At 40.2% G+C, this 27,282-nt stretch overlaps 1 protein-coding gene across 22 annotated transcripts in view; it reads right to left on the bottom strand.

Moving 5' to 3' along the window:
• LIMCH1 (LIM and calponin homology domains 1) overlaps positions 1–27,282 on the bottom strand; it is a 321,642-nt gene that overhangs the window by 34,067 nt on the left and 260,293 nt on the right. For all 22 annotated transcript variants that reach the window (XM_045881234.3, XM_045881236.3, XM_045881235.3 and 19 more), the window contains 6 exons: positions 23,913–24,039; positions 22,368–22,525; positions 21,745–22,153; positions 18,178–18,396; positions 2,232–2,322; positions 919–1,082 (listed from right to left, as the gene is read on the bottom strand). In XM_045881234.3, the coding sequence (XP_045737190.1) occupies positions 919–1,082; positions 2,232–2,322; positions 18,178–18,396; positions 21,745–22,153; positions 22,368–22,525; positions 23,913–24,039 (1,168 nt within the window). The remainder of the gene's footprint in view (positions 1–918; positions 1,083–2,231; positions 2,323–18,177; positions 18,397–21,744; positions 22,154–22,367; positions 22,526–23,912; positions 24,040–27,282) is intronic.

Genomic DNA, 27,282 nt, shown 5'->3' with positions numbered 1-27,282 from the left:
CCTTGTTATGCAAGTCCAGAGGCATCAGAAGTACCACTGTTATAAAACAGGTAAATATTGGAAAGAGAGTATTTCGTAAGCTGCAAATAAGCAACCTCACGCACAGGTAACTAACATCTAACTGCAAAGCTTTAGAACTTATATTCCATTTTTCTTTTAAATGTATGTAATTCTTCATAATTCAAAGTTATTTAAAATAAAATTTAAAAGATATATATCAGTGGTTACTAATAGAGGTAAGTTTCAGTGACTTTTTCTCTCTACTGCTCTATTTCTATTCTTTTAAATTTATATATTATTTTTTACATGTTTATATATAGTACTTGATAGATTTGTTACATTTGTATGCACGTTACTATAAATACAAGTTAAAAAAAATGTATAGCTCCAGACTGAATGTTTGTGGCCTCCCAAAATTCATGTTGAAATCCTAACCCTCAAGGTGGTGGTATTAGGAAGTGGTGCCTTTGGTAAGTGATTTGTGCCCTTATAAAAGAGACTCAAGAGACCTCCCTCACCCCACCCACCAAGTGAGGACACTGCAAGACAGTGATCCGTGAGCCAGGAAGTGGATTCTCACCAGACACCTTGGTCTTGGACTTCCAGCCTCCAGAGCTGTGAGAAATAAATTTCTGGTGTTTACAAGCCACCCAGTCTATGGTGGTCTGCCTGAGCACCCGACATGACCTACCTAGTGCATACATCCTTCTATATGCATTTACATTGTTTTACAATGGACATGTAGTATATTTGTATTTAGAAAAAAAATACAGATTGAAGATAGGAATCGATTCGGAGAAAAAAATAAATCTTCATTATGAACAAGCGCCACTTATCTCCATTCACGTTATAAGTGAGCTGCAATACGAAGCCGCACTGATTTTGGACTGAACTGCTTTGGTCCACCATGTACATTACCTTTGGTGACAGTACCAACTCCACCTTTCCACTCATCTCATTTTCCAGTTTCTTCTGGTCTTTTTCTTCTGGCATATCGTTCTTCAGTTGGGGGCTGGAGGAAAACTCCACAAAGGGCACAGTCGGGCTGGATCGAGTCACAGTTGTTATAAAATGCGGAGGTTCTGAGAATGGAGTTACGTTCAGAAACAAAAAAGAAGAAGAGAACCATATAAAGGACCATTTATCCTGCGATGCCACGAAGTCCATTGAGTACATATCCTGCCCAGGGCCATAAGAAGTTGGATTGCAGGGTGATGAGAGGTATTAAAGAGCCTAAGATGCCAGAATTGTCTAGGCTCTTCCAAGACATAAAAAAGAAAAAAAAATCACACAATGCAAAATACATCAAAGGACCCCACTATGGAGAACTTAAGTTCTTAGAAAGAGTCACTGTTTCCCCATGAATAACACTACATGAGACAAAATGTTGGCACAAAATATAATGGTAGGTGGGTTGGGTGGGAGAACATTTAAAGATAGTTTCTATCCAAATGACTGAGTGGCAGCCTGAGTCTGTCTTTCATATTTCAATGCTCCTTTGAAACAGTACATTTTCATAATCAGAATGTGTTAAGGATTGTGTGGTACACATAAGACAGTGAAAATAAAGTGTTCTCTGATATATAAGGAAGAATTAGGTATAGTCTGAAGTGAGGGGGCATATCAAGATGTGGAGGTGCAATCTAGTTTGAAAAAGCACATGCTAAAATTTTTAGTAATGCCATTTATTTTAAAATAATTTGGCATTTAGAAGAGGGTAGGAGGTTTGCCAAAGGAAGAAATGTGTTAAAAGTATTGAGAAACATTACTTTAGGGAACAGTGGGTCTCTATTCATACTCACTGTCCATATTGCTGGCATTACTTTATTATTTTAAAACTATTCACCAGCTTTTTCATTTTAGTGTCTATGTTATGATATATTTTGATTTATATCTTATCTAATGATGTTCTGTGTGTTAAAATAGGACCCTCAGTTTTTAGCATCATTTATTTGGGGAAATATAACTTTTTATGATGATGGAGATATACTTTCAAAAAAACAAAAAAATACCACAGTAACAAAAAAGAATGGGCTCCTGTTTCTACAGCAAGATAAATCGTACGGTCAGGATTTCCCCAGGAAGCCTCTAGGTGGCAGCACAATCACACCAGTTACAGAGCCTTGCTTAGCTAGTTTTTTATGGCTCAGTGGGAGAAATTCTTGACTGTTTTCATTGTAGCTTAACAGTTATCACGATCTACCTTAAAACTAGTTTGTCAGGGAACAAACCTGATGAAGCAACTTCCGTATTCCCTTTCTGTGTTTTTTCGCCATCATTCTCATCCTCTTGACTGTTCAGTTCGGTTTCCTCAGTGGTTGCCTGAAAAGAAAAAGATTTTTTTTCCCTTTGAATAAATTATCTCTTTGAAAGTTCTAAAAGGTAAAAGGTTTCTTTCTTTATTTATTTCCTTCCTTCCCTCCTTTCTTTCCTCTTCCTTTCTTTTTCCTTCCTTCCCTCCTTCCTTCCTTTCTTTTCCTTCCTTCCTTTCCCTTTCTTTTTCTTTCTTTTCCTTTCTTCCTTCCTCTCTTTCCTTTCCTTTCCCTTTCTTTTTTCTTTCTTTCTTCCTGAATAGTTATTTTTAGGCCAATGAGGTAAGGTGCCTATATGAATTCATACTTTTTCCATTTCCTAAGTAGCCTTAGGGTGAAAAGCTGGATTGGCTGGAAGGAGACAGTCCATGAAGGAGAAGAGGGGCGATATGAGGTCACATGCACCCACCACCTCCCAACCTCCTCTGACTGCCTCAGACGTACACTCCACTTTTCCCTTCCCATCACCACTGAATTTTCAAATTCATAGTCACTACCTACTTGCTCCCAAATGCCTTTAAAGTTGTCTTAGAGTCATATCACCAGTGAAAAAAAAATTTTTTTAAGGTTATAGTTAACCTTTCAGTAGCTTGTCTTCAGCACAGATGCCTCTGACTCCTAGCACTATGGATTTCATTCTTGATGTTCGCTTTCTCTCTGGGCTCTCAAGAATTCTCTCTTACCTGATTTCTCATTCTCTCTCTCCAACCATTTTCCATCACCTGTCCTGAATCACCCACAAATGTATCAGTTATTCTCATGCATTCACCATTATGCTCTCTACCCATTTATGAATTGTACTTTCATCTCTAGCCCGAGTGTCCATCAGAGCTTCAGTCTGACACATTGGTGTCATGGTAAATGACTCACACTCAACATGCTAAAAGTTACCTTCAAATAAGCCCCTTCTCCAAATCTCACAATTTCTGTTTATGACATTAGTTCTCCCCAGTACACAAATTAAACTCTGAAGTGTTTCCTGACTCATATCTCATGATTGCCCATCATTTGCCAAGTCCTGCCAAGGTTCTAACATAATAGTTTTCATATCCATCTCTTCCTTTCTGTTTCTATAAGTTAGGGCCTGAGTTGATCCATGTTCTTCCACTAAGGGGTCTCTCTGATTTGGATCTTGCTGTTTAATCCACTTGGCACATTACCATGATATTCATCTCTTTCAATAGTACTTCAGTTAATCACTTTTATGCCTGTGTTCCTCTCTTTCAGAAGTACTTCAACTTATCTGTTTTATACTTCCTAAAATTTATAACATTAAAAAAATTTGGAACAACCTAAATGTCCAACAATTGGAGAATGGTTGAATGAATTTTGGTATGTCCATAGAAGGAAATGTTATGCAGTCATAAAAAATGGTATTAAACAATAAATGATATGTGAAAATACTTATTATTTAATGTTAAGTCAGAAAATGTAAACTGTATATCCAGGATGATGCCTACACATGTTAAACTTTGAATATGCTATATTTATACACAAATACACCTGATAATACATATATAAAAATGTCTATAAAATACAGGAAATATACTAAAATATTAAGTGATTATTCTTAATGTGCTTAAATTTTGGATGACTTTTTCTTCTTTATAAATATATTTTCTGTATTCCAAAATGTTCCCCGATGACTATTGCTTCTGATTCAGAAAACAAAATCAATCTAATTTTACATTATCTTTTAGATGGGAGCCAACTGATTCCAGAGTAATTCCAAAATTCTTCCACTAATATTATAGTAGTAGCTTGATAAAAGTAATGGGAAGGATGATTAAATACTGGCTAGAATATACCTCAACAACCAAAGAGAACAAATTAACGACTATTATGTTTTTTAGTAATAGTGTCTTATTATAAAGAGCTAAAGTTGAATTTTTAAAATATGTATGAAATACTTAATACATCTTAAAAGGTTTTAAGATAAATATTAAAATTGGTTTCAGCAAAGGAATTAAATACTTTATAAAATATCCCCATGGGTTCTCAAAAAGCTATGAATTTATTGGTGTCTTATAAGTATATATATTTTACTCATAAATCAAAATTTGTCTTTCAACTAACCCAAAAGCCCTTTATAGTTAATGTATTGGTGGAAATTGTTATTGAATTCTATAAAAACAAAGAAACTTTATGAGAAAATGTAAGAATTGTTCAACATATGCAAGTCAAAAAATGTGATACACCATATTAATAAAATGAAGGATAAAAATCATATGCTCATCTCAACAGATGCAGAAAAAGCATTTGACAAAATTTAACCTCTTTTCATGATAAAAGCTCTCAACAAATTAGGTATAGAAGAATGTAACTAAACATAATAAAGGTCATATTTGACATGCTCATAACTAACATTATATTTACTGGTGAAAAGCTCAAAGCCTTTCCTCCAGGATCAGGAGCAAGACAGGGTGCCCACTCTCTCCACTTATATTCAACATAGTACTGGAAGTCCTAGCCAGAGCAATTAGGCAAGAAAAAGAAATAAAAGGCATCCAAATAGGAAAGGACAAAGAAAAACTATTTGTTTGCAGAGGACATGCTCTTATATACAGAAAATGCTAAAGGTTCCACCAAAAAACTGTTAAAACTAATAAATGAATTCAGTAAAGTTGCAGGTTACAAAATCAATATACAACTATCCAAAAAAGAAGAAAACCATCCCATTTACAATAACATTGTAGAAATAACTTTAACCAAGGTGAGATATCTGTACACTAAAAACTATAACATTGATGAAGGAATCGAAGAAGATACAAGTAAGTAGAAAGATAGCTTGTGTTCATGGATTGGAAGAATTAATATTGTTAAAATGTCCATAGTACCCAAAGCAATTTACAGATTCAATGTAATCCCTATCAAAATTCCAATGGCATTATTCACAGAAATTTTAAAAAAACCCTAAAATTCATATGGAACTACAGAAGACCCCAAATAGCTAAAGCAATCTTGAGCAAGAAGAGCAAAGCTGGAGGCACCATACTTCTTGATTTCAAATTATATTAGGAAGCTACAGTAATCAAAACAGTATGGTACTGTCATAAAAATAGGCACATAGATCAATGGAATAGAATAGAGAGCCCAGAAATCAACCCACACTTTTATAGTCAACTAATTTTTGACAAGGGCACCAAGAACACATAAAATGGGTAAAGGATTTCTTCAATAAATGATGTTGGGAAAACTGGATCTCTACATATGAAAGAATGAAATTTGATATTTATCATACACCATACACAAAAATCAATGTCTAAATGGGATGAAGACTTAGAACTGCAAAACTCCTAGAAGAAAGCAGCAGAAAACCTCCTTGGCATTGGTCTCGGCAATGATTTTTTGGATTTGACACCAAAAGCAGAGGCAACAAAAGCAAAAATAAACAACAGACTAAAAAGTTTCTTCACAGCAGAGGAAACAGTTAACAGAATGAAAGGGTAATCTGGGGCACCTGGGTGGCTCAGTTGGTTAAGTGACTGCCTTCGGCTCAGGTCATGATCCTGGAGTCCCGGGATCGAGTCCCACATCGGGCTCCCTGCTCAGCAGGGAGTCTGCTTCTCCCTCTGACCCTCCCCCTCTCATGCTCTCTGTCTCCCATTCTCTCTCTCAGATAAATAAATAAAACCTTTAAAAAAAAAAAAAGAATGAAAGGGTAATCTATAGAGTGGGAAAAATATTTACAAATCATATATCCAATAAGGAATTAACTCCAAAATACATAAGGCACTCTTACACACTCTTACAACCCTACAGCAAAAAAAAAAAAAAAGCAAATAAACCAATTAAAAATAGTTAAACAGGTATTTGAAAATATGCTCAACATCACTAATTATCAGGGAAATCAAAACCACAATGAGATATCACCTCACATCTGTTAGGGATGGCTATTACTAAAAAGTCAAAGGTAACAAGTGTTGTCAAGGATGTGGAGAAAAGTGAATTCTTGTATACTGATGGTGGGAATGTAAGTTGGTACAGCCATTGTGGAAAATGGTGTGGAGGATCCTCAAAAAAATTAAAAATAAGAAAAACTTTAAAATAGAACTATCATATGATCTAGCAATTTCACTTCTAGGTATATATCTAAAGAAAACGAAATCAGTATCGTAAAGAGCTACCTGCACTCCCATGTTCATTGCAGCATTATTCACAACAGCCAAGATATGGAAACAACTTAAATAAAGGTTGATGGATGAATGGATAAAGAAAATGTGATATTTAAATATTACATTATATGTATAATGAAATACATAAAAAATGTGATGATATATAAATATTAATATTATATACAAATATATCATTGGTGTATGTATAATGTGTATCTGTATACAAATAAATATCTATCTCTTATCTATCTAAACATATGAACACACAAAGACACAGACACAATGGAATATTACTGAGCCATAAGAAAGAAGGAAATCCTGCCATTTGCAACATGGATGAACCTGGAGAACATTATGCTAAGTGAAATAAGCCGGACATAGAAAGACAAATACTGCATGATCTCAGTTATATGTGGAATCTAAAAAAATAAAATTTAAAAAGCTGAACTTGTAGTAACAGAGAGTAGAGTGGCAGTTACCACAGGCTGGGGTATGGGGGGGAAAGGGGAAGGGAAAAAAAGGAGAGTGGTTGTTGCTAGGGTCTGGTGGTGAGTTATTGTTTAATGGGTAGTTTTGGTTTTGCAAGATGAAAAGAGTTCTGGAGATGGATGGTGGTGATGGTTGCAGTTATGAATGTGCTTAATACCACTCAAGTGTACACATAAAAATGCTTAAGATAGTAAATTTTATGTTACATGTATTTTACCACAATAACAAAATTGGAAAAATAAACACTGTAAAAAATAAATAAAAATTGCTTGCAAATTATCTAAGATTAAAAAAAGCACAAAGAAACTTCAGGCAACAAGGCTTCCAAGCTTCTAAGAGATTTTACAATAGCATCTAGTAGCAAAAATGTGTTTTTTCTTTCGGAGGATGGCGTGATTTTGAACTCCTCATAATTACATGGGCATTTTCTAGTGATAGATTACCATGTATCAACTCTGGAAGAACATAATATTAAATTAAAATATACTTTTAAAACCCTAGGCTGGAAACAAGCATCATATTTATATTATTTGATGAAATCAAATAATATAACTTTAAATATATTTTTAACTTTAAATATATTAACTTTATATAATTAACTTTAAATATATTAACAAGCCTGAGTTGAATCCCTTTAAAGAGACTTTAATGAGTGGAAATAGTGAAATAAACCAAAGTCTCTTTTATTATATATGTTATATGTACATGTTGTGTGTGTGTGTTTACATTGTTATATGAATGACTGACATAATAGCAGCATTTGAAGATCAATCAGCCTAGCATTACAAAAGAATAATTTAGATTTTATAATTCAACATACTCCCCCACCACACACATAGAAATATTAGTATGTGATAGTATTTTTGTTTTATGATGTCCATATATAAAATACTATCAGAAATACTGATTTTTTAGGTTGTTCCCCCAATTGATTAGATTATAGAAAACTATCTGAGGTTGGAAAACAAATTTGCAGATTTAAATATTGATGAATAATGCTTTTGAGAACACTAGGTTTCCAATTACTAGAAACAAAATAACTACAGAAACTGGGCGAAAGCCTCCCCACTTCAAAAATGAACAAAGAAATGGGCATAATTTCTTAAATCTTGGATGCCATCAATTCTAAGTTGTATTATTTTAGGTATTACTAAGAAAGAAAACACACTGTTAAATATGATACACTGTTGATTGTAAGATACATACTGGTTTAGGTACATTCAAATGTGGAAAGTGTGCCACTTGGAATGAAGGGAATAATTCATGAAGTCCTTTAGACATAATTTATAATGCAAAGGAGACAAAATCCTCAAGCACTACTCACTAAGGATTATTTTACGAACACATCACATTCCGGTAAGATTTTACTTATGCATGACTAATGGAGCATTTCCATTTCCAAGAATTCACAGATTTCTGAGTGCCTTTCTATATGGCTTACCACTCAAACACTGAGCTACCCGATGACCCTATTTATTTTCCCTTAAAATGATGCTTTAAAGGGTAGTGACTGTAGCCACCTTCGATACTTCCTGCATTTACCATGACTCAGCGCTGTTGGGGCACCTGACAAGGATTATCTCACTTGATGCTTACAGCAAGCTTATAAGGTATGTATCAAGATGATTCTCTTTATACAGGTGAGGAAACTGAGGCCCAGGAAGCTACGTGGCTTCCTGCTAGCTTCCTGGGGTCACTGCTAGTAGGCAGGGAAGGTGGGAACCATACCCAGTGCTGGTAACCTCAGCACTCCCGTCATCTGGGTTTGGACTCCCACCCACCTCTACATCATCTCCAGGTATTTAAAGGTTTTGATTGTTAAGATGCAATATAAGAACCTGAGAGTCCCCAAGTTTATTTTTATTTATTTATTTTTTAAAGATTTTATTTATTTGACAGAGAGAGACACAGCGAGAGAGGGAACACAAGCAGGGAGAGTGGGAGGGGGAGAAGCAGGCTTCCCGCTGAACAGGCAGCCCGATGCGGGGCTCGATCCCAGGACCCTGGGATCACGACCTGAGCTGAAGGCAGACGCTTAACAACTGAGCCACCCAGGCGCCCCCCCCCAAGTTTATTGCTGAAATGGTTCAAACTGCCTTTTCCATTCCCTTTCTTTGTTATCCATTCTACTCCTCATCCATTTGTTCTACGAAAGATAAGAACTCTTTGGAGTCTCTCAGAACAGGAGGCAATCTAGCGAAGTCTCCACTTCTGAGGGCAGCTTGAGACCAGACTGCCCCCATTCACCACCCCCATCTTGGGGCTTTCCACCCAGCCTAGGTTCTGAGGGGCCCGGGATGCATGCAGCACAGTAGCTGGCATAGAGCAGATATGTAATCGATGCTAGGTAAGCAAAGATTCTATGCATTGTTTATGGAATTTATACTCTCAAGCTTACTTTAAATACATACTAGTCACCCAAATCAGGCTATTAGCTAGCAAAATATTCAGGGTAAATTAAGAGAAAAAGCAAGCTATGACCCAATCTGAATAACATGAGCCCATTTAAAAAATATTTTATATGCACTGAGAAAAAAGAGAAGGATACACATTTAAAAAATAAATCTTAGGATCAATTTCTGAGTGGCTGGAAGCAGTATGCACTTTATATTTTCTTTGTACTTTTCTGTGTTCTGCAATATGTATAGAGTACAGCTGACTCTTGAGCAAAGGTGGGGTTAGGGGCGCTAACCCCTCTGTACAGTCAAAAATTCAAGTGTAACTTTTGAATCCTCAAAACTTAACTACTAATAGTCTATTGATGACCAGAAACCTCACCGATAACATGATCAGTCAATTAACAGATATCTTGTGTCTTATATGTATTCTATACATATTCTTAAAATAAAGTAAGAGAACTAGAGAAAAGAAAATGTTACTAAGAAAATCATAAGGAAAATACATACAGTACTGTATATATTGAAAAAAGTCCACGTATAAGTGGACCCATGCGGTTCAAACCGTAAGAGTCAACTGTGTATGTAATCAAGGGAAATCCCCAAGGACAGTTTAATTAACTTGTGTCTGGCACTTGCATTTGAAGGTTTGTTATTTTTGTACTCACATCACGACTTCAAAGGAAATGAGTTCAAAATTGGCAGTTTTAACCTGATGGACTCAGAAATTTGCCTAAAACAAACCCGCCTTGCTGGAAAATGCACTTTCTGACCCATACTTTCCTTTGATTTCAGCTAAACAGGGAGATGCCTTCCCTTCTCCGATGGGTAACACTGTCTCAAGAATGACAACAAGTAAATAAGCACAGATCCCTGGGCCTGAGTAAATGAAAGCACAGACAGGTTACAGGGGCCCAAGCCAGGAGTTGGCTTCTCCTTGACTGAGAACATGATCCAAACTGGCTCAGGTACCAGACTTAGCCGTGAGGCCACAGAGGGGAGGTGGCAGGTTCCTGGCCTGAGAGAAACCTGGTCTGGCCACAAAATCTACCTAGCATCTGGCTGCTCATTCTAACAAGGATCTCATTGGTGGGCTGGCCCAAGAGCGACACTGGAAAAGCAATTGGAAATACAAAGCAGGAGAGTGGGAACCATCCTGAGACCCAGAGCTTGGGTGGTCCTGTTTCCAGGACGGAAGAATGATGAGAAGTTGGGCTGATCATTTAACTTCCATGGGTTGGAAGATGTGATACCCAACGTCCTTTCCTGAGCTTCTATTCTGTGACTGAGTGATTTCCTGGCTTCGGTCTCGAATAACTTCTCTGGACAGAAGCCTGGAAAATCGGTCTATTTATGTCTTGGCACCATGACTCAGGTGTCACATATGCCATGCATGTGTTTCTCCTTTCACTTTTATACCTCGGAGTATCTATTTTCACTGGGTGAAAGAGGATCTACATGGAGAATCAGACTCTCTATTCCGTAGACTTTTTCTTTTTGCCTAAACTTTTCGAACCTACAATGTGAGGCTCTGGTCCAGGTAAGATGGGCTAGATTGGATTTTTTTTTACTGTCTCTGATGTATCATCTGTAAATGCTTCTTTACCTAAATATCTTTAATGACTTATAATTTAACACTCTTAAAATTACTTCTAGATGGAGAAAAACAGTTTCTCAAGAAATGCCTGTTGACATTTGACATCTGAAAGGAATTTGCAGTTGGTCTCAGTTGTAAGGAAAATAGCACCTACTCAAATGCCTTCCCCCGGCTCTCACTGCAAAATGAAATGTTTCAAGAAAGATCTGATTGTCTGTTTTCCTGGATCAGACAACATTCGTAAAGTACTGAATTTTCAAGAGGAAGGCCTAGAGCTAATATTATCAAGGTTGAAAAACCAGACCTACCTTGTCACTTAACTTGAGAAAAGCAGATGAAATAGTTTAGAAACCTACTAGAGAAGTCTGGCCCTTGGTCAAGGGGGGAGAATTGTCACAGATCTGGTAGGAAGGGGCCGGCCAGCATGGGGCCCTGCATGACATCACCTGGGACGAGCTGGTGAGCGGGAGCTGGTCAGCAGGGTCTAGGTGGCAGAGGGAAGCCAGAATTGGGAAAGAGGGAATAACAGGAGGAGCAGAAAGAGCTGAGGAAGCACCACAGGAACATCTGCAAGGCAATCATCTCCTGGAAAAAGCTGTTCACATCTGCATGTGTCTTAGTGAATTACAGCGGGGAAGACTGACAAGCTGAGCTGGACGATGACAAGAAATTCATCCCATTTGTTTGAAATTCACAGCTGTACAAGACGGCGATTTTGATGATCTTGCTTTAACCTGAGAAACTTTATACCTACCACTTTTTGGGGCTTCTGAACAATATATCGTAACTTTCTCCCATTTGTTGTTTGACCATATTAAAAATAACTTAAGGGCACCTCTGCCTGGGAGTCTGACAAGTGCTCTCGAGACAGGAATTCTCACACTAACCATCAGATGCATATACTATTATTATCTTTGTCTTTAATATAAACTGAGGCTCGGGTGAGGTTAGATCTTTGACCTACTGCATGGAGTACTCTAGGTACTTTAGGAAAAGCTCATTTTTGGTACCACAGAGGAAAAAAGAGATTCAAATACAAATACAACTCACAGTGGATCAAGAAAACACTTGGACTAGTTTTAAGGGAGACATAAATATCTCTCTGTAGGTTACTGAGCAGGATACATTCATCATCAGCTAAGAAGAATTTCCAACTTATTTTCTAATCCTGGATTCCTGGATTTGTGCTATGACAGGATTTTCTTACAGAAGCCAATATTTTAAAAATGCAAAGTAAAACAAAAAGGTGTTAGGTTTCTGCTGGGAACTATCTCAGGGATAACCAGGTCAGGCCTCGGGAGACAGGATCCCTCTGCTTGGGAGTATGTAGCATCCTAGTCGCCCTCATCCCCTCTTAGCCCTGTGACCCCCTCTTGGAATCTTCTTGTGGCTTCCTCACCACCGTCCAAGCCTTTGCTTCTGCTATTCCCAACATGTGGAATAGACTGCTCCATTCCAACGCAAATCCCACACTTAAGGTCAAGTTTCAAAACCACATCCCACACAAAACCTTTCCCACTAACCCCAACCTATAATGATCTTACCTGTTCTCTGCAATCCTATATCCCTCTAGTCTTCTGACCCTATTATCTTGCACTTAATTAAATTTTATTTTATACACTTTTCTGGTTGCTTTATGAAAACTGCCCTCCTGGCAAGTTTATGAGCTTTTTTTGTTTTGTTTTCGATTTCAAAAATGGGGCAGAGAGTAGTCCTTAACTCATGCTTACTGGTTAACAGGCAGCCGTCGGCAAGACAACTGCCGTCAGAGTGTCATTTACCTTAAAGATGATTCTGCTGAGGACGACCTGGAGTTTGCTGGTATCAACAGATACAGCCAAAGTATTAAAAAAAATAATAACAAGCCTACCTTAATTGAGGATCCATTTCTAAAGTGAGAGAGCAATGGTCCCAAGAGTTTTCAATGAGAAAGGTGAGGTAGAAAGAAACCAAAGAGAGGACGTAATGTCGCATAAAAGTGGTCGTGCTGGCCCCAGAGGCTTACGCCCCAACCTTAGCCTGTCCCCCATTCCTGGAGTCTTGCCGTCACCCTCCTCTGCCGCTCTGCCTCACGGTCTGAATGAACGCTGCTCCTGCCTACGGCCGCCATCGCCCTGGACAACGGTGACATTTTGGTGGTGGGGGAGGCTACTCCTCTGTAAAGAGTGTATCTGTTGGGAATGCAATTTTTGGAAGAAAGACACCATTTAAAAAGAACACTATTCCTTTGACAGCCCTGCAGAATGGGGCAAATGAATGAGAAAACGGCACATTGAGTCCAAGCTGGTCTCAGGCCCTGGGAGGTGCTGAGGTGCAGACCCCCTGTTTTAGGCTGGTCCCCCTATTTTGCCATGACCAATCCATTCCACCCCTTCAACGGGAGGACACTGGCTGTAACACAGTCAAGAAATGCTTTTCTTGGAATATGGGGAAGGAAGTAAAATGAGGAGTAGGTTTATTGGGAGAAGAGATTCTTTTCGAAGGACTCTTGGGATAACACATTCGGAATGGAAAACCTTTGGTGTCCTCAGTTGTAAGTGAGTATGAAGGCTGTTTTAATAATGAGCCAACATTTTGTGTAGTAGAGCTAACCACCTTGGCTTAGAGTCTAACAGATATATACAGGCAGTTACCTACTCAGAAAATACTGTCATAGTCCCTGCCATAGTTGAGTCAAGAGCCTGAAGTACTGAGCCAGGGTAAATAAAGGCTACTTCCCATTCAGAACCACTAGGGCTTCTGAACTAGAAATTGCTCCAAACTAGGCAGTGTTTCTTTCTTTCTTTCTTTTTTCCTTCTCTTTTTTTAAAGATTTATTTATTTGAGAGAGAGAGAGAGAGCACGTATGGGCGGGGCAGAGGAAGAAGGAGAAAGAATCTCAAGCAGACTCCGTGCTGAGCACGGAGCCCGATGCAGGGCTCGATCTCATGACCCTGAGATCACGACCTGAGCCGAAACCAAGAGTCGGACACTTAACCGACTATGCCACCCAGGCGCCCCCAAACTAGGCAGTTTTTTCAAATAAGAGATACATAAAGGAAGAGACCTCCAGGCTTTTCCAAGAGTTTGGACCTGCATCTTGAGACTGCCCAGGATCAGGTGGGTTCAGGGGAAGAAAGTCTGCTAGGCCACCTTTTGTTTGGCGTTTTTCTTGTTACACTCTATACATTTCTGAGGTAACATGATTTCTTTCAGATCATCCAATTTTGCTTCTCTTAAAACAAGATACTTTTGGGGATAGGCAATCAATGTGAAATATTTCAATCCATTTTCTCTTAGCCTTTAGGTAGCTTAACTACTATTAAAGTGGAAAATACCTGTCATTAAAAAGAGAACAGGCTATTCTTGTAAAAAATTTGCTCATTGTAAAAATAAGAATATGACTCATTATCAAGAATGAGTATATTTTTAAAGGGAGGCTATACTGCTCTAAAACCAAACCAACCCCCTTTTCTTCTGTTTTAGGAGTCTTCTGCTTAAATGCCACAGGTAACCAGCTTTTTTTCCCCAGAGGGTTAAAAACTTAGAACAAGAGAGATTAAATAGTTGGTTTAGGAAGTTTAGGCATTATACTAACTAGGACTTCTATCAGGAATAAAATCTATTCATCCAAGGGTAGGGTTTCCCCCAAACTCAAACAACAAAATGGTCAGAGGGCAGAACTGGTGAGAGATAGAAAGTAGACACATGCCTGATAGCACAGCCCTCAGGATTTGTTCTTATAATTAATCTGCTGGGCCTAAGTAAGCCCTGTGCACCTCTATTATGTGGCAAGTGTCGTGGGATAAGCATGGCACCAACACTGTTGCTTTTCCAAAGTATAATGAGAAAGAGCTGTGCTCAACAGTACGTGCAAAGGGCCTGTGACCCTAGTAGTCACACTGAGTCATGGAAAGGTATTGATAAGGGAACTTAAGAAATGCTTATTATTAAGTCTGGCAAAAGACAAATAAGAACATAATTACTAACTGTTCCAGAAAAGCAATTCTAGCACTGTAGGGTCTAATTATAGAAACTTCTAATTTAAAATTAAGAGCATATGTTGACTCTACCAATAAAGTTCTCATGCTAGTAGCAAAACTCAATATTTCATCTTATGATAATTAGTGAAAACTCTTCCAGAGATGATAACATTTATGCAAATGAAAAGTGAAATTAAATTCCACGTTGAGAGACTTGGCATTTGCCTGGATCACAAAACTTTGCTCCTGGAGACCAGTAAATATGTTACCATGGTGAGGAAATTATTTTGGTTTATTCCACTTTGAAACTCCTTCATAGGACTTGAGCACCATAGGGAATAATTACCTCCTCTCAACTCCTCTGAGAAAACACATTTTATTCTTCAAAAGACAAATCCCAGAATGAAACTGGACCATTATCTTACACCATATACAAAAATAAATTCAAAATGGATTAGGGGCTTAAATGTAATACTGAAAACCATAAAATATTAGAAGAAATTACAGGCAGTAAGTTCTTTGACATCTGTCTTAGGAGTATTTGCTTGGACCAGTCTCCTCAGGCTAAGGTAACAAAAGCTAAAACTGAAAAAAGGGGGATTACATCAAAGGGAAAAGCTTTTGTACAGCAAAGGAAACCATCAACAAATGAAAAGGTAACCTACTGAATGGGAGAAGATATTTGTAAGTCATACATCTGATACGGGGTTATTATCTGAAATATATAAAGAACTTCCATGACTTAATATTAAAAAAACCATTAAAGATGGGCAGAGGACTTGAATAGATACTTTCCCAAAGAAGACCTACAGATGGCCAACAGGCACATGAAAAGATGCTCAACATCACTCATCATCAGGGAAATGCAAATCAAATCACAATGAGATTGTGATGGACTCCTTTCAGATTGGCTACTATCAAAAAGACAAAAAATAAGAGTTGGCAAGGATGTAGAGAAAAGGGAAACCTTGTGCACTGTTGATGGGAATGCAAATGGTACAGCTACTGTGGAAAACAGGATAGAAAATTAAAAATAGAACTATCTCATGATCTAACAATTCCACTTCTGGATATGTATCCAAAGAAAATGAAAACACCAATTCAAAGAGATATATGCATCCCTATGTTCATTGCAGCATGATTTACAATAGCCAAGATATGTGACAACGGACAGCTACATGTTCACTGATAGATGAATGGATAAATACGATGTGGTATGTATGTATATATATATGTGTGTGTATATATACACACACACACACACACACACAATGGAATATCACTTAGCCATGAAAAAGGAGATCTTGCCATTTGTGACAACAGAGATGGACCTAGAGGGTAATATGCTAAGTGAAGTAAGTCAGACAGAGAAAGACAAATACTATATGTGAATCGAAAAAACAAAACAAGCGAAAAACAAAACAGACTCATAGACAATGGAAACAAACTCTTTGTTACCAGAGGGGCGTGGGGTTTGCAGACAGGCAAAAATAATTAAAGGGTTAAAGAGATACAAGCTCCCAGTTATAAAATAAATAAGTCATGGGGATATAATGTACAGATACGGAATATAGTTAATGATATTACAATAACTTTGTATGGTGGTGGATGGTAACTAGACTTACTGTGGGGATCATTCGTAATGTGTAAAAATATCGAATCACTATGATGTACACCAGAAATTAATAGGATATGATATGTCAAGTATACTACAATTAGAAAAAAGATAAGAGATAAGAAGGTATCTGCAGAGATAAGAAAAATAAGATCCAGTCCACTGGTGAGTTTGGCTAGCTGGGTCTTCTAACTCAGCCTTGGAGCTAGGAGACAAGTTCCCTTCTGGGTCAAAACTTCCTAGGCTCTGGGGGTAGAATCGTGACAGTTTCCCCCATCCTTTGTAATTCCAATCCAAACGCTATCAATGAAAACTAGAGAAATCAGCGTCTGGTGAAGATGAACGAGGCTGTGCAGAGTCCAGCTTGCACCCTAAAACGTGGGCTGTGTCTGTGGCCATGGAAGTTTGGGTCTGAGCCACAAAACCAGCATGAGCCCTTCTGGTGAGAGATCTAAGAAAGTGGAATCTTCCTGACTCCACTTTACATCCCAAACCAGCAAACAGAATAGAATATTGAGTTTTCTCTTCTGCTGTTATTGAATCACCCTACATTTTTCAGCTTGGCTATTCAATAGTTGCTTTCAATTGCTCTGAATTCAAGGGGCTAAGCTAAGAAAACATTTTATTGCTTTTAATGTTTTTGGGTTTTTTTGTTTGTTTTTAAGCTAGTAAGATAGATACCCTTTTATACATATTGTCAAGGATGGAAAGCCAGGTTCTTAGGGCACAAGTCATTTTCACACTGTATTAACAAGTCTGATGGGGAACAAATGGTGAGGGGGGGAAGGTATTTTAGAGATGTATTTATTTTTCTGTAACACTAGATACCAAGAATGTGAAGACAAAAGAAGTTTCTCTTATTCATAAGTGATAATACAACTTCTATTATACCCCATTGTTAGGGTTGAATTGTGTCTCCCCACAGCACTCCAAATTCATATGTTGAAGTCCTAACTCCTAGTACCTCAGAATGGGACCTTCCTTGGAAAGCGTATCATTGCAGATATAATGGTTACGTTAGGTGCAGTCATCCTGGAGTGGAGTGGGCCCCTAATCCAGGATGACTGGTGTCCTTGTAGAAAGGGGAGACTTGGACACAGACAAGTACACAGATGGAAGACCATGTGAAAAAGAAGGCAGAGATCAGGGGGATGCTTCCACAAGCCAAGGAATGCCAGAGACTGCTAGCAAACTGCCAGACACTAGTGGAGAGGTGTGGAAAAGAGTCTCCCCCACAGCCAATAGAAGGAACCCCTGTCAATACCTTGATTTTGGACTTCTGGCCAGCACGACAATGAGACAATTCATTTCTGATGGTTAAGCCACTCCGTTGGTGGTACTTTGTCATGGCAGCCTTAGCAAAATAATATACCCACAGGGAGAGAAATGATGGTTATCAAGACCTACTTCTTTTTAAAAACAGATTCTTGGGGCGCCTGGGTGGCTCAGTTGGTTGAGCGACTGCCTTCGGCTCAGGTCATGATCCTGGAGTCCCGGAATCGAGTCCCGCATCGGGCTCCCTGCTCGGCAGGGAGTCTGCTTCTCCCTCTGACCCTCCTCCCTCTCATGCTCTCTGTCTCTCATTCTCTCTCTCTCACATAAATAAATAAAATCTTTAAAAAAATAAAAATAAAAACAGATTCTTTCACAGTGGAATTATCCCCAAAAGGAAAAGAAAAGTGTGTTCTTACTCTCAGTTCTTGGGGAACAGAATTTGGCTTCTTTATGTTGATCTCAATGCTACTGTTGCCCTGTTTGAGCTCCACTGGGGACCCACGCACTCTGGCCACACCTTCAAACATCTGGGATTTTGTTAATGAGGAGGCAGGTGCCACCATGGGACATTCTTTCTCCTTCTCCTTCTTGTCACCATGAACCGTTTCTCCATTCATGCTGACCTTCCCATCTACCTATAAGAAACACAAGGAACAAAAATCACATGCTATTTCCCAAAGGACGACTGTAACAAAACAACACATTTAGAGTCACAGTTAAACATTATCATTTATTAATCACAGTCCAGCAAAAATTAAGGGCTCTTTTATGCTTCCATCGGTTCTAGAAATTAGGGCTCCTATAAATGACCTCTCGGAGGGCCTCTTTAAAAGGTCATCAATCTTCTCAGGCCCCTTCACTTTGGATTAAATTTCATGTTCACCTTACTTGGCATGTGCTCTTATTTTAAAGTGTAGACTCAGAAACTAATAATACACTATATGTTAATTTATTTTAAATAAAATTAAAAAAATAAAGTGTAGAAAATCAAGGAATTTTAAGTATAACCACATACTTGGGTTGTAGTACTTCTTCATTTAAATTCTGAATGCTATTCCACAATTTTGAGATTTTTCTTTTCTGGCTAGCCTGTAAATTAGGTGGAACATATCTCAGATCAGGAATCTTTTGCAGCTTATCCTGTGGTAAGGGGGCAATGCATACATTTTTGCAAGCTAACATGGAGGGCCTCTGGCCTGATGTTATGCTATATCACAATAAATTCTTATTTCCAGGTAATTTTACAATCCCAATTTTTTCAAGAAAAAAGGTCAGACACATTAAAATATTTTTGTTTTGTACCCATGTCTAGGGAAGGTGGTAAAAGAAAGAAAGGAGGAGTAGAAATGGTGGTTAGTTAGTCTGGCTTATTGAACGGTATCTAGAACTCTCTGTCTTGAAGTCTGAGGCAATGTATACAGTGGTTATAGGAGGAAGCTCAGAGAGCCTCGGATTCAATCCTGGCTCTACCATTTAAAAACCACATAATCTTCAACAAGTGTCTTATCCTCTGGGCTCAGGTTCCCCAACTACCAAGTTTATAATCACTGCATCTCCCTGATAGTGCTGTGGAGGGGATTTTATGGATTAACATATGTACAGAGCTTAGAACAGTATCTGGCACATTTTAAGTATGTAAATATTAGCTATTATTATTATGAGACTTTCTAAAATCCTTCAAAAGGAATCATGGAAGGCCAGATATCAGTTATATCTACCTGAAGCCAGTGGCTTACAGAATTTATTGTCTGTGATCCATAGGAAAGAAACTTAAATCGCAACTGAGCACACCCACGTAAATATAGCTGAAATCGGAGTTTTGCAAAACAATATTTACTTTATTATGTGTGAGGTACCAGACTTTTTTTTCCCTTGTATTTTACTTTATTTTAAAAAATGCTGATACCAAGCTGCTAAACTGATTTCATAACCCGGCAACAGGTAGCAATTCTCACTTTGAAAAACACTGCCTTAGGGGCGCCTGGGTGGCTCAGTCCGTTAAGTGTCTGCCTTCAGTTCAGGTCATGATCCCAGGGTCCTGGAATTGAGCCCCGCGTCAGGCTTCCTGCTCAGCAGGGAGCCTGCTTCTCCCTCTCCCCACTGCTTGTGCTCTCTCTCACTACCTCTCTCTCTCTCAAATAAATAAAATCTTAAAAAAAAAGAGAAAAACACTGCCTTAAACTATTTCATTTGATTTTCCTTTACTCTTAATTCTGTTGTCCTGGGAAACTAGGTCTATATTCTCTGTCTCCCTCACTCCACTGTCCTCCCCATGAGAAAACACACACACACACACACACACACACACACACACACACACCCCTCATAGTTTCTGTCTTGGCATTATCTGGTAACAACTTTTCCACATACTACCTTTGACCATAACGGGGTCCACCCACTCAGTGATGGGTCCGTGAATGGAGCTGATAACCATCAACGCCTGTGATGAGTCAAGGGCTCATTAGTGGTCCAGAGTGAACCCCAGCTCTAAAAAGATCTCTACTCAGGTTCTTCTCCGCACCCCTCCATGAATGCTCTTAGTGACGCCTGTTACACTGTTTTGCCACAGCTGTGAGAGACAGGGTTTCCTCAGGGCCAAAGTCTTGCCATCAAGTCATCTGTCATAATTCTTCTGTTTAAATGATCACCTTGCACTATTTATATAAAGGAGGGGAAGTGGACATCTGGATTATCTGATCAGATGCCTCAGGTACCAAGTTAAGTAAACTGTATTCCCTACCCCCGTTGTGGGCCACCTCAACATCAAACCTTCCTTCATGAAACATTACAGACGGTTCTCGGTCATGGGCCCTAGGTGAAGGAGAGCTGGTGCCGTACTAGGTGGGATACTGGGCATGTCTGGGCACATGCTTATCTACGTGTGAGCCTGCATGATGCGTAGCTCATTTTCTCAGGAAAAATTCATGTATTTATTCAATAAGAACTTACTGAGTGCCTACTATGTGCTGGGCACCTATGCCAGGCTCCCAGGACAAAGCTGTGAACAACAAAGACACAGCCCCAGCCCTTCGAGGGACATACATCTCAACTCAACCCAGATGAGATGTCCAGGACACTCTTCTTTTGTTCTATCGAAGCCTAAGGCACAGACTTTTAAGATCCATTCCGAGTTATTTAAGCAACAGTCAGAAAGTGTATATACAGTTTGGTTCCCTCTGAAATTCAATAGGAAGATACATGACATCCCATTGCTCAATTAGTTTAGCCAAGCAAACTTTCTTTATAGTCATGTGCCCATGTCTCCTGCTGATGAATTCCACCTCTGTCTTCTATTAAGAACCCATGTGGTGTGCAGGGACAACGAGAACTGAGTTTTCTTTGTAGTCAAAAGAGCTTAAGCCAAAGAACGAGTGCTGCCTCGTGGTGTGAGGGAAAACACTGGAATGTGAGCAAGCAAAAAGATGTTTGGTTGTCATAGGTTCTTTGGTTCTGGAACATTACTTTACATATTCATTGGCAGGAAACAATCCAGTTTCTTTCCCTTTTAAAAATATTTTTAAAACCCCCTCTCATCTGAGAATCAAGTACATCCCATGTTCCTGTGTGTTTCTTGTATTATTCCATTTTTGCAATTGTAGCATCTCTTTGGATATGCTGTCAAATTCTTTAAAAAGAAGAGGTGGCTGCATATCCTTCTACCTAAACCAAAGGCAATTACAATTTTGTTTTGAGGAGTTTGCTATACCTCCACAGAGCCGGAGATCCCCAGGGTTTTACTAAATTAAGGGTTGGTTAGAACTACTGTAGAGAGACCACGCCATTCTATCAAACTGGGAAATAAACCTCGCTCCTTTAACTATTTGCAAACCAAATCCCCTGAGACATAAACTTTACAATCGTAAATGGTTATACATTTCACTTTTGTTTGATAAACATAATTGCATCTTCTCAGGGCAAGATGCTTCTTTCCACTGATTACCTGGGGTTCAGTTTTGGTTCTCCTCTTAAGGAATGCGTCCTACCTTAAAGGTCTTCAGAACCTCTTGAGAGGTCTTGGGCTGGGAGTAAGGCTTGGGTGTCAGCATAGGCACTGCTTTGGGGGTGACGGTTTTGCTTGGAGACCCACTGCCTGCTGACATGCTGGTATCCAGAACGCTGGTCCGAGCGATGGTGGTCTCCACGGTGGCAGTGAATTTGGGTGGGGGCAGTGATTGTCGCCGCAGGTACTTCATGGGGCTAGGGTCGTTCAGGAAGGGGGTTAAGTTTGGCTCTGTGGAATGGCTTCTTTCCAGAATTTTTGGCATCTCCAAGCGTTCGAGAACAGCCTCACTGATGGTGAACCTCTCGATGTACTGTTGAAGGATCCCCTCCGCCTCCTCCTGGGACCGTGCGTTCTTATAGGCCTCATGCAACTCCCTCTCTCTCCGCTCTCTAAAGGATGGGCATGGGAGGGGAAGCAATCACAGAGTCAACAGTCACAAAAATCGCAAAGAAGACCTCGGTAGAAGCCAAGGCTGAGCTGAAGGGGGGAGCCCAGGGAGTGTGTAATATGGGCGTCAGAACCTTTGTGATAACTGATGATTTTTAGAAAAAGCACATCTAGACACCATTGTACATGTAAAAGACAACAACAGAAAGGACTCACTTTTCTTGAACAATTTCTCTGTAGGTTTTGATGCTTTTCCTTCGTTCACTTGTTCTGTCCTCTCCAGCCAGTAACTTCTCCATTTTCTTCCTTTCTTCCTCTTTCTTGATTAAGTCCTGAGAAGCACTTCTTCTACGGCTCTTCCAACGAGCCAGGTCCTAGGGGGGTGGGGGACAAGGGGTCGACAGAACATACAATTCCGTTTCTACTCTTCAGAGTTGAGTGAGCACTGACTGTGGGCCCAGCACGATGCGAGGCCATTCCCACTCAATCCTGTGTAAAGTCTGGTGGGAACAGGAATGCCTCAAAGGCAGGAAACATTCAGATATGGCCACATTCTCCATAGCAGGCCAGCACATTCATTTAAACACGGTAATATGAACTATGCAAGCATATCTCACGTCAGCTGCTAAATTTTAAAGTATTGCTTCACAGGGTACTGTAAGAAACTTCATTTTTTCCAATTTATGACCTGCACACTGTGAATGGACTTGCTGACAACAGAATGGCAGGAATCAACCACAGACAGACACAGTTTCCTCAGGGAAGGAACAAAAGGCAGAAATAAGGATGTCCAGGACGCTGGAGTCAGGTGGTTGGGATTGCAGCTGTGGGAAAGGATCTCAGCGCTACCTTTTCCATGCTTTGGAATCTCAGGCATGTTTGTCAGCCTCTCTACACCTCAGTTTGCTGATCCCTAAAATAAGGATGACAATGACATGTACTCTTCCCAGCCTACCGTGAGAGTTAAATGACATAGTGCATATGAGGTGCCAGCCATATCGTAAGTGCTCGATAAATGGCAGACCCGATTATTACTACATTTCATAGACGTTAACTTTTTTGGCTGATGGTACAGTCAAGGCCGCAACAGCTACCTCAGAGAGCTCTGTGAGGACCACAGGAAAGGAATCCATGCTCCCTCCCGTCATCCCCATCTTCAAGCTCTTCCCTGCCCTGGCTCTTCGCTCTCAGCACACAATCACATGGCCCTCCTCAGGCCACAGAGACCTCCTTCCCTGGTTCTCATCCTGGCTCCCTTACTCACTAGCTGTGAGACTTTGGGCGAGTTACTTAGCTGTTCTGGGACTCATCTGTGGAGCGGAGGATGATACTAGTTGCTAGCTCACTGAGTTACTAAGGAAACGGAAGAAATCCTACATGCAAGGCAGTTAGAACAGTGTCTGTGACTGGTACGCTTTCGATATTGGCGATCATCTCGAAAGACAGTGCATCTTCTATTCTACATCCCATGCCAGGTGCCTCCCTCCTGCACCACCCCCTCCCTCTGTGGCCAACCTTCTAGCAGGGGGCTTGCCCAATACATGTCTGCGTCCTTCACTCTTCACCTTTCATGTTGTCATTAACCTTCCTTTAATTCCCACACTTCCTGTGTCCCTGCTTGAAATCCCCGAAGGGCTCCCTTCCCCTGCCTCGCTTTCAAGTCCAAGTCTACCCGCCCCACCTGACTTCCTGCTCCAAGGGGGCTCTAACCCATGGTGCAGGGCAGCCTCCCCGCTGCCCCTGGCCTTGGCCGGCACTCACATCTTGCCATTTGTCGTCCTCTTCCCGCAGCTGGTTATTTATCAGCTGCAGCTGCTCCTGGCGGGCCCTGCTGTGTGGCTGCACCGTGGCCTCCTCCTCACACCGCATGTCAAACATACTCGTGCTCCTGAGTGTGGAGAGAGAACGGACAAAAATGGACCGGTGCCCGGGATGTGTCTGCGCGTTCTGCCGCGTGGGGGCGCTACCGCGCTGGCAAAAGTGCCCCTTTTCCCTCCGCAGCGCAAGACAGCAGCGCGACGCGGCGTGTTGCGATTCCCCCAGCCCGCAGCGGGCATGCTAGCGCCCCCACCTCTTCTCCTTTTAACCCCCAAAGCCGAAATGTGACCATCTTTGCCTTCGGGGGTGGCTGCAGCAAGTCAATATAATTTTATACGTAGGTGCCACAACGTTACGGAAGAGCTAGAAAAAGGTACTTGGAGCTCTGGGCTCTTCTCGATTGGAAATGTATTAGGAAACAAAATGAAGAGAATTAAATAATGTGGGGAGAATGTATGGGCAAGGAGGGTGGCATTCCATGAAGCAAAACGTTCTTACAGTAAATGCTTGCGTAAAGAGCTGTCTTACGTGCTTCCTACATTAAGGCAATTTCTCCACTTCCAAAAAAATCATCTAGCCTCAAGTCTAAGACACCCAACTTTTCATATTGAAGTTTCTGAATTGTGGATGCATCTAAGAGCTATGCATTACTGATTCATATATTTGATGTGATTATTTCTATTTCCTGTAAAAATGTCTATAAATTGGTAGTGCAGTTGATAGCATCCAGGAATCAAGAAAATACGGTATTTTATCATAAGATTAAGGAATAAAACATATAAATCAGTATATACTTTGTATCTTAATATTCTCACAAGCATTGTACCTTACTTTTGTCAGGATACTTCTGAATTTACTCTTTTACAAGACAAAGGATAGGGAAAGCAATTTTTTAAGGCCTTAGGCTATACATATTATTGATATGTTCTATAGGAACTTACTAAATGTTGGGCAAGACCATAGGGCCTCTTCTCATGGTGCTTACATAGACCTTTGTTACAGCAAAAGCTGAAGCAGCAAGATGAAAACAGAAATAAAAACCAAAGCAAAATCCTCCCTTTTCTTCTCCTCTCAAAGAAATGAGCCCTGGGACCAAGTGGGTTACACAGTCCAAAATCAAGAAATGGAGGTTCACTGTTAAACTCTCAGAAGACTATGACCGTCCATCTTTGAAGCCAGATTAACACAAAGAAAAAGAAAAGCCATGCACTTAGACTCCACTTAATTCTAGACATCATCGGTGATGTCCAAAATGGTTCTCCCCACGGCCAGCCAATCAACAGCAACAGTGCTCCTGGATGCCAGTCGGGTCCTGAGCAGACAGCGCTCTGGAAGGGGAAGCCAGATCCTCAATGCTATGGCTGCCCACTTTCATTCCGACGCATTCAAAATGAAGCTGCATGGGTCTGTTGGGTTCCTCTTCCTTCTCTCTAGGTGTTGGACTATTTAAGTCTGACCTAAGAGAGCTGAAACTGAAGATTGTACTTGCAATCTGTCTTCCCCAAGAGTATTCAAATACTCTGACTACACAGGACTTTTACCTGAGGCTTCTATTGGCAGAAATATGGCAAACCACCATGGGGGTACTCAGTGGATCGTGCAGCTATGTCTTCTAGAAAGATAAACTGCAGTCCTCCAAGGGGGGAGGGGCTGCAGTTTTTCATTTATTTTAGACTATTTATTAAGGTTGTTTAAGAAAGATCTGGGAATTTGCAGAGGTAGGTAGAAAAGCCTAACCTCGTGTTTTTTGTTTTTTTAAGCATCATGGATGAAAAATCACTTAAGTAGGCTTTCCAGAAAGAGACTGAAGTTCATTCTATTCTTCTGGAACCCCAGGAAAAATGGCAGTCTTCTCCAAGATTTGGGATTTGGTTACATCACTCAGAAAAGAATGGGAGCAAGGCCTTGAGAACTGCCTTCTTCTGTCCTGCAGTCCTATCTCTGTTCCCACCGTGAAGTTCTAATGACCCCAGCCCAAATGTGGCCAAAAGCTGGTTAGTGAAATAAAAAGAGAAACTCTGGTTTGCCCTCCCATATACCAGGAAGTGCTATTTTTCCCCAGAGTTGTTTTGTTTTGTTTTAAAGAAATTCCAGCCAACTGGCCAAAAAAGAAATAACTGAACTATGAGCCATATCTTTATGCCACTTCAAAAAAAAGGAACTAGGCAAGTTGAAAAATGATAATACTAGACAGAAAATGGGCTGAGTCACCATTCAGAAAATGTCCCTTACTTCAGAGGTTGGACTCAGCCTCCAAAATGAAGAAGTGTGTGTTTAGGGGCAGGGTGGGGAATCCTGGAGGAGCCCAGGCTCCAGAATATTAAGGTGACTCGCACTAAACATCTGCTCTCAGCCCAGGCCTTGTGCTGTTGGGACAAGGGTCCCTGGCTGCCGAGCCCCAGAGTCTCTCATGGTGGTGGGTTGGCATCTTGGAGGGCCAGGATGAAATCACCTCCAGGGGAGCCTGGAAACTGTTTCGGGGCCAGGTCAAAGGTGAGGGAATTAGGAATAAAACAGCCTCCAACTCTCACCGTGCCCAGGCTCTGTTGGTGGGGAGAGCCTTGGGACAGGAGGAGCGTGCACGTGAAGAAAAGGGCAAGAAGGTGAAACTACATCTACGGAAACATTTGGCTAGCTGGGAGGTGGAAATCTCTGTTTGCCTGTGTGGTAGGTCTGCCCCTGACCTGTATTTTCCTTAAAGGGCACATCTTTTTTTGATTGGGCTGTATTTTAAGAATGTGCCAGTTCTGAGTAAATAGAGCCTGTGCCAATAATTACCTTTAACGATTTTGAAAAAGGGAGAGAGTGGGGGAAGAAACTAAACATATAATATCTATTTAAAAATGAAACTCCCCATATAAACTTTGCATTTTGCTCCCCACACGGCTTCATGCAAGTTGTGTCTACTCCCAAGGAGGAGATTCGGCACTTTGGATACTCCTAGAGAAGATCTCTGGAAAAGAAGCTCCTTTCATTCTTCTTAGTCCATGAGGTTGCTTTTTGTAAATTTAGGGCAGAGAAGAGAGTCCCCACCTTCGCCGCCTTGAAAAAAATCATTCACTTTTCCCGTAGGTGAGGTTTCATATTCAGGAACAAATAAGATTCAAATGCTCTTTACCGTAGCTTCCTTTCTTCCACCTTTTGGGATTTCCCAGGGATCCGTCTTAGGCAAACTGCACAGCGGCCTTGCATTGAGGAAGGATAAATCCATCCCATCAAAATGTGTTTGCTAACCAAATCAAAGTTTTGCCTATTCATCTTTGATCATCTTCCTTTCAGTGCATGTTAAATATTGCCACTGCAGATTTTCAGT

This window comes from Mirounga angustirostris, unplaced genomic scaffold (assembly GCF_029215605.1).
Source record: "Mirounga angustirostris isolate CCGP_5_RB_7025 unplaced genomic scaffold, mMirAng1.0.hap1 SCAF_2, whole genome shotgun sequence".
In the NCBI taxonomy this organism is placed as follows: Eukaryota; Metazoa; Chordata; class Mammalia; order Carnivora; family Phocidae; genus Mirounga; species Mirounga angustirostris.
The sequence above is the reverse complement of the archived record's forward strand: the minus strand, read 5'-3'. Positions and strand labels throughout refer to the sequence as shown.